Genomic DNA, 16456 nt, shown 5'->3' on the forward strand with positions numbered 1-16456 from the left:
GCCATCTTTTAAGTTATTAGGCTGAAGTAATTTATTTTTAGAAACCTTAAATAGCCATCATCTTATTAATATACGACTCCCCTCATTAGCCCGTCCAATTTTCCGTAAGTCCAGCGAAATTTCGCAACAATTACTCAATTCGGCCACAAAACATTCAATGAATTTTAATCCAGCGGGGACAACGGCAACAACACAGCCACATCGGCAACTCCGTCCGTTTCGACTGCGAGTGGAAAAACTCCCGATGGCGCGACAAAATTGCAGACATAAAAACACCAACAATAGCAATAACATCGCCATCGGCCGCGTTGACAACCCGCAGCACCGACAACAACAATTGGCCAGCCAGCAACATGAGCAGCATGAAAACTGCAAGTCATATGGAAAGCGGGCAACATGCACCACCATCGATCCCCGCTCAACCCCTCATCATGCACCACCCCCTAAAACAAACACAACAACTGCAGTAACAAGCCACAGCAGCGACAATATTATTACTTTCATTGTTGTTGCTGGTGTTGCTGGCGTACGGCAAACATTTCCTGGTACAGCAGCCACTGGGACGTCTACAATTTAGCTCAACTATTACAAATCGCATTAGAGGATAAATTTAGCAAGGCAGAGGCAAGCTGCTAGCTGCAAGCTGCTAGCATTCAAGTCGCTGCATTGGTCGCAGCAGCAGTAAACGCAGCAGCAGCAACTGTTGCAGCGTGCAACTTCGACCAGCCGTCGGCCATAGTTTGCATATTTTCACTTAGACCCCTGCCAATTCTCGTTCTTGCCGCCTGACCCTAATCTGCGGACAGTGCAACATGTTGCCGCAGCACTCGGGGCTCCATAATGACCGGACCGATCCGGCGTGGGTGTTGCCCACGCCTCACCAGGCCCCCACGCAGGAGATGCTTATGCCCGATTCCTGGCCACGCAATTGCTCATAATTTGCAGGTTGTTGCAGGCAGCTTTGCAGTTTTTAACCTAATGCCATCTATGGAAGGACAAGATACACTGCCCGGCATCACAAATCATTGCAGGCGATTGCATTTTAAGGTGTTGCTGACAGAATGGAAATGAAATATTGACAATTGCAGGCGATTTTGATTCAATGCAAAGGCGCGAACAGGGCAGGCAAACAAAAGTCGCCGGTTGACATTTGGCAAATGTCAATTTGAGTAAGGTTGCCGTGCTGGCAGCACAATAAATCGCATTTGAAGATGTCGCAGTTGCGCCACACGACACCGCAGCAACATGTTTCTGCTCTCATTTGTTTGGATTGAGCGTTGGGCAACTGGGACTCGGCTCGACTCGACTCGATTCGATTCGATTCACTATTGATCCCCGGAATGCCCCGATTTTCCCAGCAGACGATCGATATGGGAATGCGGTCTGTTGAACCAACAGCTGCTGGCAATTTGCTTTTGTTGATCGCTCATTGTTTTTGTTGTTCTGGCTTTTCTTTATGGCTTTTCCTGGCGATCATAAATCAATGGCCCAGAAAGCCAATGTGTGCGATCGCAGATCAAATCAGATCGAAAATCCCCCATCTTATCCGTGATAATGCGCTACTCCTCTATCGAACTGGCATAAGATAATGAAGCATTTAGGTGGCAGCGATCATTAGTCGAGGGGTAATTGAAAACACGGCCAAAAGCGAGCTCCACAGAAAGGAAACCCCAAGGAATATTAGGCCGCAATCTGTCATTATCCAAGCCAGAAACTGGAGCAGCTAACGGTTTAGCTTAGTCTGCATTATGAAACCATTTTTAGAGCCACCCAACTTTTTCTTGCGGCGGCTCAGTTTCCCATTACATGTGGCCCAGTTTTTGTGCAGGCCATTAACGTTTTTTTTATAAGGGGAGGATAATTTACTAAGGAGAATCCGCCTGAAACAAATATAACGATTTGGAAATATCCAATTGTTTGTCTTCCGCGTTTAATTTGAAATTGTGGGTGTGTCCACGCCTTGTTTCCACAGATTTTACACAATTATTGTGATTTAAACGCAACCAGCAACATGCGCCATGCAGCAAGCAACCTGCAACCTGCAACGAGCAACTTGCAACTTGCACCATGTGTAAGCAATCATCATGCTTAAATTGCAGTTCCGATTCGATTCCGACGTGACTGCCAGCAAAATGGCTGGCCACTCCCCTCCGCCTCCAATTGTCAATTATTATGCGATTTGCATTCAGTCATTTTAAAGCCTGGTTTTGTGGTTCACAGCAGAGGGGGAAACAAAGAAATTTGCATATTTCGTCTGCAGATATCTTTTCTCTCTTTTTTGGGTGTGGACTTGCAGACTGGTAGCAAGTTTGGGGATTGATTTATGTCGGTATTTGATTGATGTCTGCTGGTTAGCAAACCACTTTGCTGTTGTTGCACTCATGACGGCCAATTAAGTTCATAAATATTTGATCATACACCATTGATGGACGCTAATTGGTACATCAAAATGCTGGCCAATTAGTAATGCTAGAAAAATGATGACAGCTCCAAGGCCCCAAGAAGTCAACTTGATTTCCGCATGCTCTCCCACTCGACGAATCCCCCGATCGTTTCCCTTTCAACCGACAGATGTTTCCCAGCCTCCAGTGCAACCTTCAACTCGCTAAAAAGCAGCCAGCCAGCCAAAGGTCTCGTGGTCCCAGTCCGCTAAACAAACACAATTTCCCAAGAATAAACAACACAATCCAAGGGAAAAAGAGGAGGTTCAGGCGAGATATAATAACAATAATAACAACTATAATGGGGCATAATTCAATGCAATTCAACTGCATTTGTTTATTGAACTTCTTCTGGCTGCCACTTGCAACATGTTGCCAGAGACCAAGTGTGGGAACCAAAGAGAAGCCGTGGAAAAGATGCAAAGGTTGCGGAGTTGCGGTGAGCAGAATATGCTTAATCAATCACTTTTCACCAATTATTACCTAGATTTATTTTGAAACACTGTCTTTTTGTAAGGGTATCTCAGGAATCGGCGAACCAAGCCATCCTCTTTTCTGGGTTTTCAAAAGTTCAGGCACGTCGTAGATTTGATTTGGTTTATTTCCATTTGCCCTGCTCTGCTCATTTCGGTCACTTTCATTTGGTTTCGGTGCTGATTTCCGAGCTGATTTCGGAGTTTACCTTGCCTTACCGTCTTGCCGATGACTTTTCTGAACTCTGCAGTTGGGGGAGCATAAATTTCACTTTTACTTTTCGCAGTTTCTGATTTTTATATTGCCATAGATATAAATGCATTTCTTTATGGCAGCTACTTAAGTTTAACCCCACTGATGAAGAAGCGGGGAAGTAGTTAGGGTGCAAGCCGTGAGTTTATTACGACATTTGGTAAATGGGGGCACCGAGAGAAATACTTTTAGATGAAGATCAGATCGGGGTTTTAGCCATATTGAAATGACACCTTATGTAGATCGCATTTTCTCTGAGTGCAAGCACTTGTGACATTTCCGTCCGTCTGTCCCTCAGTTTTGTTCGTTAGTTCGCGATCGTTTGAAGTCCAGCCATGGCCTGAATGGCCCAGCTAATCTCCTTTGACCAGAAATTGGATGCATGGCAAATGTGGAGCAGCGAACTCCCGCCGCGGGCAAAACTGAACTGAGCTGAATGTGGCCAGGAAAGTGTTGAAAATTGCCAACTGAATCGGCCCACATAGAGATTGGCCACGGACGGATCCCGGGGGGATGCAAATTATTGCATCAGCGAGGCAGTGGAAAATGAAATTGTTTCTGCAGCAACGAGGAAAATCTAGGAGGATAGGAGGAGGATAGGAGGAGGCACGGAAGGGGTGGATAAAAGCCCGCTCGAGGCGAAATCAAATGAAGCGGTTCACAAAGCAAAAAAAAAAAGGTTAACTGCCCCACAGCCGGAGGTCTGACGATAGGTGCGGGAAGAAAGCCCAGAAGACTATGTGTGGGTCAGAAGACGCCTCGTCCAGTGCGTGTCTTGAATGAATTATCTATACCACAAAGCCCGGGCACGAGACCAGAGCATTTTGCGCTTCCTACTCCGCAAATTACCCACAATTAAGAGGGGTGCATGAAAAACGCTTTCCAATTACCAGACAAAGAGAGGGGCAGAGAACTTTAACCAGGAAGCGCTTAGAGCTGCGAGGAGGATCCAACCCATCCATCTATCCACACCCGTTGTTGGCAGGAAACTAGGCCAACGTGTCTATAAGGCGAAATTGACTTTCACTGGATCTAGACACGAAACGGATGCCACAAGAGGAACAGAACTGATCGGCGAACTCGAAGGGGAATGGAACTAGCAGCTGGAAAGAGAGAGGAAAAGGAAGTGCTGAGCAGCTGGCGGGGATCAGTAAGCCAAGTCGGCTAAGCTATATGACTTCGCACACTCTTTTGTACTGGAACATTCTTCACTTTCAGTTCTGTCTTCTTCCCATCGAACAGGAACCAAGCAGACACACCTTGATGAGCCACCAACACACCACCCAGGCGAAACTCTTTCATCTTTCTCGCTAGTTCGTCTTACTATTCAATCGCAATGCAATGTGCACTTCAGCGCTTTCCCAATACATTTTTTGTCGCATTGCCGGCATTTTCACTAAATGAATTAATTAAATCACTCGCAACCGAGTTATACTAAAACGTAATTAGAAATTTCCACAATTGGCGATGCGAGGCGATGAACGGCGAACTAGCTAGCAGGGAAAGCGGCGCCAAATGCATTTTCTTTCTTTCCAAGAATCCCTGGCATCTCGAAAGCATTTCCCTTGCTGGCTGGCAGTTTCTTTTTTTACTGCCAGCAAGATAATCCGAAGTGACAAAAGTCGAAGGCAGACCAAGGGCACTGGCTGCAGAGGTTATTTTCGGAAAATCCCTAATCGATTCAAGTTCATGTGGATGAGCCATAAATTAGGGAGATATATCGAAAGGTAAGGTATTAATGGAAATATTTATGCTCTTATTTTAAATAGATAGTAGTTCACATGGATGAACTAAAATCAGAGTATTGAGTAGCTTTTGGAAACTTACCGCTGCGGAACTGCGTTTCCTGAGCAGATTATCCAGGCACAATTGCAGTTCGAACGCCTTCAGATACAACAGATGGTAGCGATCCCTAAGTCGCTCCAAGTTGCCCTCCCCCTTCTTGGATGGGTGGTTGCTACTTGGCGGCGGGGCCTCTGCTGCGGTTCCTATGGGTGTGGTCAACGGATCGGAGGCGAAACCACTGCTCAGGCTGCTCGACTTTGTGGCCGACTCGCTGGTTGACTCACTGGAGCAGTTGCTGGTCAATGAGGCGGGTTGCTGACTCGACAGTTGCTGCTGCTGTTGGAGTTGCTGCTCCTTTTCGGCGGCTCGAATGCAAGAGCTCACCACTCGAGCGTGTGATGCAATTTCATGGTACAACACCTGGAATCAAAAAGAGAGCGCACACAAAAAGGGAAATTAAAAAGGTGCTCGTTGGGTTCAACTTATGTGGCTAACATGACGTATACTTGATATGCCCAGGCTGCTAATTGATTAGGCAAACAATGCCCGAAAGGGAAGGGATTGAGGTGAAAGGGTGGAGTTGCGGCAAGAGAAAGGCTTGGCGCAAAGGATATTGTTACAAAGTGTCCCAAGCCACATTAAAGTTATTTTGGAAATAAGCGTTATTGTTTATTATTATTGCTGTAATGGTTTAATTTCCCAGTTGCATTGCCAAATTGAAAAACTGAGAGTATGTTCTTGTATTATTAAAATCAATTATGAAATCAACTTTAGTAAACCCTTCTAACTCCATATTTCTATTTAAACCAATGAGCACTTGGCTTTCCGTTCAGCCAAATTTTTTGCCGCATTATCTAAATACAAGATTTCATCCTCCCATTGGGAAATTTTTCCAATTCCTGCAACAGCATTTACCGCCCATCTGCAGCGATATGGCATCGCTCATTTGTCATTTTAACAGCTGCCGGGCCTTGGCTTTATCCCCATGCAGACCCATCCGCATCTTTATCCTCCTCCAGGCAAAGGTCAAGCTGGAAAAGTCCCACGCATTGCATAAGGTCTGCCATTGTTCCATGATTAATCACACAGAAAGGGGAGAAAAGAAAGATTTTCCGCACAGAGCGATATTCAATTTATCAAACATCAAGAAAATAATTACAAGACAATTGACGCCAAGGGGTCAGAAGGGGAAAGGTGGGCGTGACACCCAGTGACACCCACACATGCGAGGCGAGGAAAATGCGAGGCATGGCAACTCCCAAACGGGCTTCCACAATCTGGACATTGATCTCCATACAAACAGTTTAACCCGGCGAACTCTTGCATCACCGCCGACCAAATGTGCAAAATCAACAAAAGGTGCGCAAAGTTGAAATTAAAAATCGATAAGTTAGGGGAAAAACAGGCGCTTTTAGACAACAACCTCTTCACCCCAAAGTGTTCAAAGTGCTCAAGGCACGGACATTTATTTATGGGCCCGGACACATCCTTACTCAAATCGCAGCCTAGAGCCCCTCGATCGAACCCAAAACGAAACCCAATGCAAACATACATTTTCATTTTCACCTGCTTGAGATCTTCATTGAACTCCAAATCGTTGACTCCCTTTCGGCACTGGCAAATTGAAATGTCACACAGATTGGGGTTCACTTTAAGCAATGGCAAATTTATGAAAATGAATTCCCTGGACAGACAGCTTGCCTTCTTCCCCTTTCCCCTCTCCACCGCCTCCTGCTCTTGATTTACCTTTGGTAATGGCCAAATTGACACTCAAAGGCAGCTGCCACAAAACCTCTCGCAAAGTCACCTCTTGCAACTCCACTCTGCCATTTTCTGTTTGAAGAATGATCCGAGAAAGCGACGGCGCTGCGAGAAAGATTTATGGGGAAGCCTGGGCAAATCTTCCCCCTCCCTTGGAGACGGGGAAAAGCGGGAAAGTTTTGACAGGCTGCCTGGGATTTTTCTCCTTTTTTCGGTGGGTTACTTTTACCGCCATCGTATATTTCTGTGCAGTAAATTTAATTATGTTTGGGGGAATTTTAAGAACTACTTTTGAGTTGAAGGCTGCAAGGAGTTTGTCAAATTTTAAAAGTATTTTTCAAATGCCATTTTAGGGCCAAGCTAAGCCAAGCCAAGCAATTTTCTGCATCAAATTGTTTTGCATTATGATTTTATCATTAGAGCTAATTATAAGGCTGCAGAAACAAAAGAATTCTGAGGGGCACACAGAGGCTTGGCCTGCTTGCTTAGGTAAATAGATAAATAAGCCCAGCTTAACCAAGTCGAGTCATCGAAGAAGAGCCCCTCTGGCACAGAACAAACTTTGGAAATAGATGGGAAGTAAGACCTCATCGCAGGAGGAGTGGGAGTGCAGACAGAAAAGCGAGGAGGATCAGGAGAGGCAGGTGTGGGTTGCTTATTTGCGATACTTGAGGCTCATTACCAGATGCGAAGACCACAGACCGAAGAACCAGAGACCCGGCAGAGTCGAAGCCCAAACCCAACCCTAGTGTAACCAGCCAAAACCACAACATTGTGTCTTTTTTGGAGGAACGCCTTTCTCTTTGTTTCGGTCTCGGCTCCAAAACTGAAAACCGAAAACCAAGTGATCCGGGCCCAAACTGAGGTGAACCACTCCCAATCTTGGCACGACTCGGAGGTCTGGGCATTGCCTTAATGCATTTGCCGCCACCCACCCACTTGGGGAGCGCTGGAAATATGAGAATTTAGAATGCAGAACTTTATGCAAAGTTCGTGACTAATCTCCGCCGGCTGAACTTGAGGAGCAGCCGTTCTTTTTATTATTTTTATTATTTTCTGCGCGCCAGACTCTTGAGAGGTCTCAAGATTATTGGCGAGCGTAGGAAATAATAAAAGAAATCAGGGAAAACAAATTGAAGTCAGTGCGAAGTTCTCCAGATTGTAATCTGATGCAAAAAAACTGCACGAGCGAATGGCAAGAAAAGTGAATGTGTTGGCCTACAGGGGTGTGAAAGTGCTGGAAGAAACCCTCCATTTCAGAGCATGAATGGACAGAAATTGCGAATGTTAAACGAATGGAACCTCAAATAGGTTCCAGGAACTGAACGCGAATCCAAAAGGTTATTGATTTTGCACGCATCAAAAAGCTTGCAATTTGTACAGCTGATTTTTCCGAAGATTTATTTATTTCCATACTCTTGTTGAAAGATTGCATTCTTCTTAACGCATTAAAAAATTAGTTTCCCCTTGAGTTTTTATTGCCAGCTGGCTAATTGTTTTTCTCAGCCGAATCTGTTCATTTTTCATCTACTTAGTCATGCGAATTGCAACACATTTTTAGGCACTATTGGAATTCACTGTGTCTTCCAAAAGTCTGCCTACCGAATTACATTTTCCCTGTATATGCGAAATGTTCATCGCCCCTCGGAATCGGTCAAAATAAGTTCCTCTAATGCGTTGGCTATTTTTACCAGCCGCAACTCAATAGAAACTGTGTGCTGGGCGCGTCGCGTATCTATATCTCTATATCTCGGATGTCTGCGGCCCAGGTTCGTTGACTCAGAGAGACTGTTGTTGTTGTAGTTCGGCGTGGTTGAGAATGACCAAAGAATTGAGCAATTCGGCTTTTGGCTATATGTATAGTATGTGTAAAAAAAGCAACAATGGCCCACCGGATCGTACATTCATTATCGGAAATGTCAGTGCGTGACCTCGACCGCGTTTTTAGAATTTTACAATTTGGGTTTACATTTTATTGGCTTGCTGTCCCAGGCAACGCCTTCAGATATTGTTTAATTCGCCAGAGGTCGATTATGAATAGAATCTTAAGAAAAGACATTATTTAGTGTCTGCAACAGTGGCTATTAAAGTCTTAAAAGGCGTGGCCAAAACGTGGCTAAGTCATTTTTTCAAGTATTATGAATAATGTATTTATGTTTAAAGAACTTATACGTTCTATAAGAAGCTGTTAAGGATAAAAAGTAATTCTAAGATTGCAAAACACCATTTTAAGACTATCAAAATGGCATAAATCACTTCCTAGAAGAAACCAAATTTATAGCCAATATTGTTTGAAGCAGTAACACGACAACAACCCAAATTCCACCCAGAAATGTCTTATAGAGAACATTTCCAAGATGTCACATAAATTGGGAACGCACGAGCAAAAAAATAAATTGTCTTTTTGTACGTTTTCTATTCGGTTCCTTTTTTCTTTTTGCAAACATTTTTATGTGAAGTAGTCACGACATTTGGAACACTTCCAAATCGGCATAAAAATAGAGTTCAACGAAATAGAATTAGACGAAAATCAGGCAGCGACTCTAATTACCCAACAAATCTGGGAGATGGGAAGGGAGAGAGCGTTGATAAATACAAACGGAAAGGGGAAGACAGACAAATTGACAAAGTCCGGGAAAAGGAGATGAAGATGCTCTGGAGGTGGGCTTTTCCAGGTTGAAAGACGACCCCGAAAGTGCAATTAATCAGCTGACCCAAAAAACCACTCACAGTTCTCCAGTTTCCACTAGAGGAATTGATGTCGTCGACGTGCCGTGACCAAATGCATCGGGAATTATCTCGGACGGGCGGGTAAACCTCTTTGAAGATCCCCAGATCCCGCGAATGTGTGAAGTTAAGACGGGAGACGCAGTTAAAGCCCGACCTGGCCTATTGAGTAACAAGCATCGGACAGGGAGTTTTGGGTTAGCAGGGGCTTCTGATTATGAATCTGCTTCTGAGTCTGAGTCTGAACACCGTTGACATAATCACGTCCGAGTGTCACGTTCAACTCTTCGCCGGCGACAAAGATGATGGCCGGAATCCCGTCTCGTCTCGCCTCTTGGCTTTGTTGGCATCACGTTCTTGGGTCGGAGCCATGGGCCAGAGAACAAGTTTGCCGCTTTGTCGTGGAAATCTCTGTGCTCATTGTGGTCTCATTAGAAACATGTTACATGGAAACTGATTACGAAATCGCCCAACTGCCGCTGGCCGAGGCGATTTTAACTGTTCTCCGTCATTATTTTTAGTGAAATTAGGGAAAAAATACTTTGATACGGATACGGTGTGAAAAAATCTATTGCAATCCGTTAGTGAAAAGTGTTTTTCAAGGAAAAGCGGGAAGGTGATTTTTAATAAAGAAGCTTTCTATTGAAGTCTTGTGTTCTTGATACCCATCAACAAAAACTACTATATATGCGTTTCCTTATCTGACGAAAGTTCAGTGAGCTCGTAAATCTCTTAAATTTAATCGAGATCAATAACGAACTTAACCCCAATTAATAATTTAAGCCCCTAGCTGATAGTTTTGATGTCTCCCTTATCTTCGACACATTCTGCTCTCACTTGATTTGGCCCTCTCTGTAATCTCTCAACTAGTTGACCTTTCCAGCTTAGGCTTACTATCTCTACTGAATTAAACTGTCGCTGGTTCAAATAGTATATGAATATGAGTATGAATAGTAGAACTGCAACGGAACAATTAACGATAATTTTCCTAAGCAAATGACGCAGCTCAAGCTTTGGATTGAGGGGCACAACTCACCGAAAATTACCTTGCCCCTGGGTTGTGACTCAGAAAAGCGAAACCGAACCAATCGAAATCGTTCGATTAATTGCACATAATTATATGCCGATTGAGATGACACGATCTCTGGCTAATTAGCGCTAAACTGAAACCGAAATCAAGATAATTTACCATTATAAAACAAGAGAGACAACTGTTTGGGCCACCTGGTGGACATTTGTTTGCCATGGAATCTCACATGGTCATTTCTGTCGTCTCTGGTTTTTTGACCCAAGTGAACTGTCAAAAATAGTGAAAATGCGTCATTGGTATTCATATGCATGGGAAATGTCATTGGCAAATGCATTTCCTCGCCAGTTTTCCTCCTGTCTTGCCTCGATTTCCATTTTTGGCCACGGCTTAGGCTTAGCCCGCTTTGGAAATCAATCATGAAATATGCCCGCCATTAACAATTGGATTTTAAATCGAAATCGGATTTGTATTGGCTAAATGTGTACATGCCTGTATTGATCATCGTCGTCGGTTGGAGCGGCGAACAATTGGCAATTTGTTGTTGATTTTTCCTCAATAATTCAAAATATTTGATTTACTTTCGCCTCGTGCCGCAGTGGACATGTTTTATTGGGTTTTGCCGATGGCCCCAGACCCGAAATGGAGTACGGGAAAAAATCCAGTTCACTTTCGGCTCCGGAGAGATTCTCCCTCGTTCACCCAGATATTCAGGCGTAAATTTGACACCACTAGAGCGAACTTTTTTGTGTGGTCTCCATCTCCACTATCCGATTACCAAACTTGGCCGTCTCATTAACACTTTTTGGACTTCTCCATCTTCGTCTGCTTGAAGTGCAATTAAGATGCTGGCTGACATCGAATGGAAACCGATAAAAAAAAAGGTACACAACGATGCCGGGAGACAACAGACAAGGTCATGAATTTGGTTACAATTTGGCTTGTGGGGGTGTGGCGGTGGGCGGAATATCGCTGTTGAAGGCTGTGCTCTGTTCACTGGGAAAGGGTTAACCTCCTTAAAACCCCCTAAATTGAGCAACCAAATGGCGGGCTTGGCCAATGAAATGTTCATTACGCTACTTTCATTCGATTTTTGGTTGGGCTTTGTCTTCTCGTTTTTTGTGCTTTTTTGACCAGAGGCAATTAAAATGAGATTATTACCAACGGTTTTGACGGTTTTTCTTCTCTTTTGTGATCAATGTAGTACAGGGAAATTCAGTTACCGCTAAACCTCAGGCCCAAACCCAAAGCAGAAACAAAAACCCCAAAGTAAGCCCCTCCTAACGAGTTGTTAATTGTGTAATAAATAGAAAGCTGAAAGCGGCAATGGAACCTGAAACGATATGGCTGAGGGATAGGTAAAGAGGCAGTGTTGTAATAATTGAAATTTAATACTGGAAAATGTGTGATAAGTAGGAGGAAAATCCCGAAGAGAATTAAACTGCTAAACACAACTGATAAATGATTAGAGCCTAGTAACCATTTACTTTAAAAAAACATGCAAAAACGAGTCAATTCCCTCCTTGTAAGTCAGTCGCTTCTCTATGGAAATAAAGTTGCACAGTTAATCCCTCCTTCAAACCCCAATCCAAAGAGACCCTCTGGCAAACCATTCCAATGACATTTAACCATATTGAGTGGCCATAAAAGACAAATCCCCATACCCATAATTACGGGCCGCAGCTGCCATAGAAAGATCTACCAACTCGAGATAAAGCAACAGTAATAAAAACAACTGAATAATGCCAACCCGAGGGGCAAAAAGGAAACAAATTAAAATCTAACAGATGAGAAATGGCAAACAAATTTTTGCTGAATTCGTTAACATTGCAAATGAGTGTGGTCTGGGGATTCGCCTTTTTTCTGGCGAGGGGTGTATCCTTGGGCAACAACGACAACGACATGGGCCTTTTGAAGATCCGCGACAGCAGCAACATTGAAAGCTACGCCTCACTTCACTTTCACTATCGCCAGTCCGCTTGGCAGATGAACATGCATCGCATCGCATCGATCCGATCCGATCCCAAGTTTTCCCGCCATTACGACACCTCAATTTGCGATGGCCCCTGCTTCCCATGCCCAGAAGCCATGAAAATCTGAACGAAAAAAGCACACGGAGGAGCCACCTCCTGCAGCCGCCAGCTCCTCCCCCTTTTTTGGTGGCCACTCCGACTCATTAGGCCCCAAACAAGTTCATAACTCTGGAGGTGCAGGGTCAGGCCGAGACACGAGCACAGTGCTGCCGAAAAGTAAACGAACCGGCGATGATGACGATGTTGTTTGGACATGTGAGCGGAGCCACCTGCAAGCACGATCCAAAATTGATTTTTAAAAGAGTTGCAGAGTGGAACTCGCCCTCATCCTCCTCTTTATCTCTTCATCCCAAAGGGTGGAGTACAAAGTAAAAGTTCAACTTGAGTTTAACCTCCCGCCGCTTGGATTTCCATGGCTTCATAAGCCCCTCTTCCTTTGGCGTTTTTGGTCAGGGAAACACTTTCCTCGGACCGATCAATCGATCGATCGTCTAGTGGTTCGATTCAGATGATTATCTTTCAGGGAACGTGATTGCTACCGCGGCAGCGAAATCGGTTAACCTCGGCGACATTATTAAATCAACCGCAAAACAATTTTCACGGGGCGTTAATAATCATCGTTAAAAAGGCAGCGGGTTCAATAACTTTAGGAGATGATAAGAAGAAAAGGAAATGGTAAAGCAGCGGCAAAGTAAAATTAAATATATAATTAGATCAATGTACAACTGCATATCATAGAGAATAAGACTATGAACTGTGTTTCCCCCAAACTTTCTCCTCCAGAGATTTCTGAATTTACACAAAGCCTACTTTGTGAATTTGTCAACGTCTCCCTCGGGAGTGAAAGTTCCATTGATCTTCCTTAGAGTTTTAGTGCCACCGCCACCGCAGGCACAACCGAACTTATTCAACGCAATTGATTTCACGCAATAAACGCCCTCGTCTCGTCCCCACACATCAACACCTCCTTAGACGCAGCCTCCCCCGGCTTTTCCACTGCATTCTCCACCGTGCTCCAGTCCGAGTTCGAAAAAAAACTGAACGCGGCTGGAAATAAAGCCAATATTTATTGTCAATTCAGCAATCGGCAAAAAACTTTATTAGCAATTTGCCAATTTGAATAAAACGAAGCGAACCAGACGAGACATGGGCCAGCCGTCGCATGAGGGAGCAGCTCGTCGGCAGAATTAAGTGGAGGAGTAGTGGCTGGAGTTGGTGATAATACACGCCCATACGCGTAAAAGTTTGGCGGAGCCAGTTGCCACATAGCAGTAACAAGTGGCATAAACAACCTCACTTTGTGGCGTGCGACCAGCCAATTTGGTTTAGTTTAGGGTCGGGTTGCTAATGAGTTCCAAATATTTAATATCTTGTGCCATTGCGTTCAACAAATGTTTGTTGCCGTCCTAAAAATAAGCAACTACTGATATCGAAAACCAGATAAGTCCGTATGCATTGATCATTAGTTGGCGAAGAGAACAAACTGCCAACAAGTTGCCATGGTAATTCGCATCAGCAACATTTTCATGATCCCTACGATGATGGGCCCTCCGATCGACCCGTGATAAAGACTAACATGGCCATCCAGAGTTCGTCGCAACCGCAGAGCAGGGCATCCCCGCCAGATCCCGAGCTCATCCCGTTCAGCTGCGCATTTGAGAAATGCCAAGAAGCATAAACACAGAGATCCACAGATCGCAGTGGGCCCCTCGAATCTACCCATTCCCTTATATCGGCCCCACTCTCGTTGGTCTCCCATCTGTCGGTTGGTCGGTTGGTCTGTCGGTCGAGTCTTCGGACTGCTGTCAGATTGTGTATCTCTGACTTTTGCTGTTGCTGTCTGTCAAAGGCAAAAAGTGCATTTCGATATTGGAAACAATTCGAACTTTGTTAATGCTGAACTTTTTCCCTCGCCGCTCATTTTGTTTTGTTTCGTTTGGTTTGGTTTTTTTTTCCGTGGTCTCTCTTCCGGCAGTGTTACAATGTTTTTGCTGCATCGGTTTACTCGCTGCTGTTGTGTTTCTCCTCCATGTTGAAGGCTGTCAAAGAGATTTTGTCTCGGCGATTTGCAGTTTGATATGCCAAAAGGTTCCCCCTTCCTTTAAAGGCTTTTCGTCTTTTCTTTTCTTATTTTCTTCTCTATTTCCGCCAGTTCGCGAAGAGCCAGCGATTGAGTCACATCACGACTTTTGGCACCTTGCCTCGCCATTTGCATTTCTTCGCACCTGGCTTGCGGACTTCACTTTCGTGGCCTGGGAGTGGGAATCTTCTCGGTGAACCCAAGCTGCTGCACCTAACCCTCATATTTGTACGATCCTTACGTGACAATGGCGGCGAACGAGCGGGGTCATTATCATAAAATCGCCACGTGATCAAGTCGGCGGTGACAACGGAGGCAAACTGAATTTTCCTGCGGATGGTGTTTAATAAACAGCACGAGAGGTGGCAGGACTTTCTAATATAAGCATGGTGTGTTATCACTGAAGAAGTCGGGACAGAAACCTATATCTCTGATCCCCTCACCACTTGCTCAAGACCAATCGATATGACGTGTACCCAAAAGCGATCCAAAAGTAAATGACAACAATTAAACTGCACTTTAAAAGGAAACTGAAACAGAGAAAGCCAATGAATGGAGACACGAATGAATGTTAATTATGAAATGAAATTTAAAAAATTTCAACAGTCCGAAATAAATCCTTAATCTCGGTCCATCATCGCCAAAACTTAAAAAAAAAGTTGCCAATTGGCAAATGTATGCATGGCTGTCTGCATTTTTGTTCGGTTTCGTTTTTAAATTGCCATGAAAAATTAAAAATTGCACGCAATGCCAAAACGGTGAAAAATAATGGCAAATATGAACGGGCAAATATTGTTGATAGTTTCGGACCTGAGAAATGGCAACTTTAATTGCGGAAACAAATCAACGGAAAACCAATGGAAATTGCTCCTTTTTCGGCAAGTTACTTACGTAACCTTGGCGGTCATACATGGTTAGAGTTATGAGTGCATTCAGTCATACCGGGGACTAATGTCTGCGATTCTTACCTAGAAAGAGAAGAAAGAAAGGGGAAAAGTGAGTTAGTGGTGACACAATTTCAAATGAAATTTATGGTGACATTTGGGGGAAACCACTTCCAGAACGATCTATAAATATATTGTTTATGACTAAATAGGGAAGTGAGACAACAAATGATTTGTTTGGCTTAGTGGGGCTGGCGTTTCAATTTGGGATTAAAATGTTGCGGGTGGGTGGCCCACAAATCCACGAATTGACAGCTCTCAAGTAGAAGTTTTCCACACACGTACATGGGAAGTCTTCAACTCAAGTGGAGCCCGAATGAATCTAGTCGGGGACAGGGGTGGTTTGTTATGCTAATTGAAAAGCGAACGAGAAAAGCTTTTCCACTTAACTGGGAAATTTATGTATCAACAGCGAGTGGAGGGGTCGGGGGCAAAAGAAAACTTTTCACCCAATTTTCTGCCTCGTGACATTCGCGTGGGTGTGGGTGGTTGTGGGCGGAGTGCAGTGAAGTGGAGTGGGAGAATAGTGTGGAAGGTGCTGGCGGAAAGGGGGAGGAAAACCGGGGACTTGGGCACGCGACGAATTCGGTCGATTGGCCTGCGGTTTTTCATATCTCTACCCGCTCTCTGTTTCACTCACATTTCTCTGCCGCCGATGGCCTGATTTCTGTGGAATGCATTTCCCAGTCGATAGAAAGTTCCTACACATAATGCGACTGGCGGAAGAAATCGATAACAAACAACAAACTTTGCCCCACATTGCCCAGACGAAATCGATAAGATAAAGAGTTTGTTTGGAGTTGGAAGCTTACTTTCATTGTTTGGCCAGCGCTTTATTATCTGGAGACATAAATCATCATATGCTGCGATATCAGGGTCACAAGAGTCAGACATATATGGAATATTAGTTCGAGAATGGAGGGTAATTAATT

The 16456-nt window shown here is 44.3% G+C and overlaps 1 protein-coding gene across 2 annotated transcripts in view; it reads right to left on the minus strand.

Moving 5' to 3' along the window:
• LOC6610186 overlaps nucleotides 1-16456 on the minus strand; it is a 104726-nt gene that overhangs the window by 22634 nt on the left and 65636 nt on the right. For both annotated transcript variants that reach the window (XM_032719311.1, XM_002034758.2), the window contains exon 6: nucleotides 4995-5372. In XM_032719311.1, the coding sequence (XP_032575202.1) occupies nucleotides 4995-5372 (378 nt within the window). The remainder of the gene's footprint in view (nucleotides 1-4994; nucleotides 5373-16456) is intronic.

Source organism: Drosophila sechellia, chromosome 3L (genome assembly GCF_004382195.2).
Source record: "Drosophila sechellia strain sech25 chromosome 3L, ASM438219v1, whole genome shotgun sequence".
NCBI lineage: Eukaryota > Metazoa > Arthropoda > Insecta > Diptera > Drosophilidae > Drosophila > Drosophila sechellia.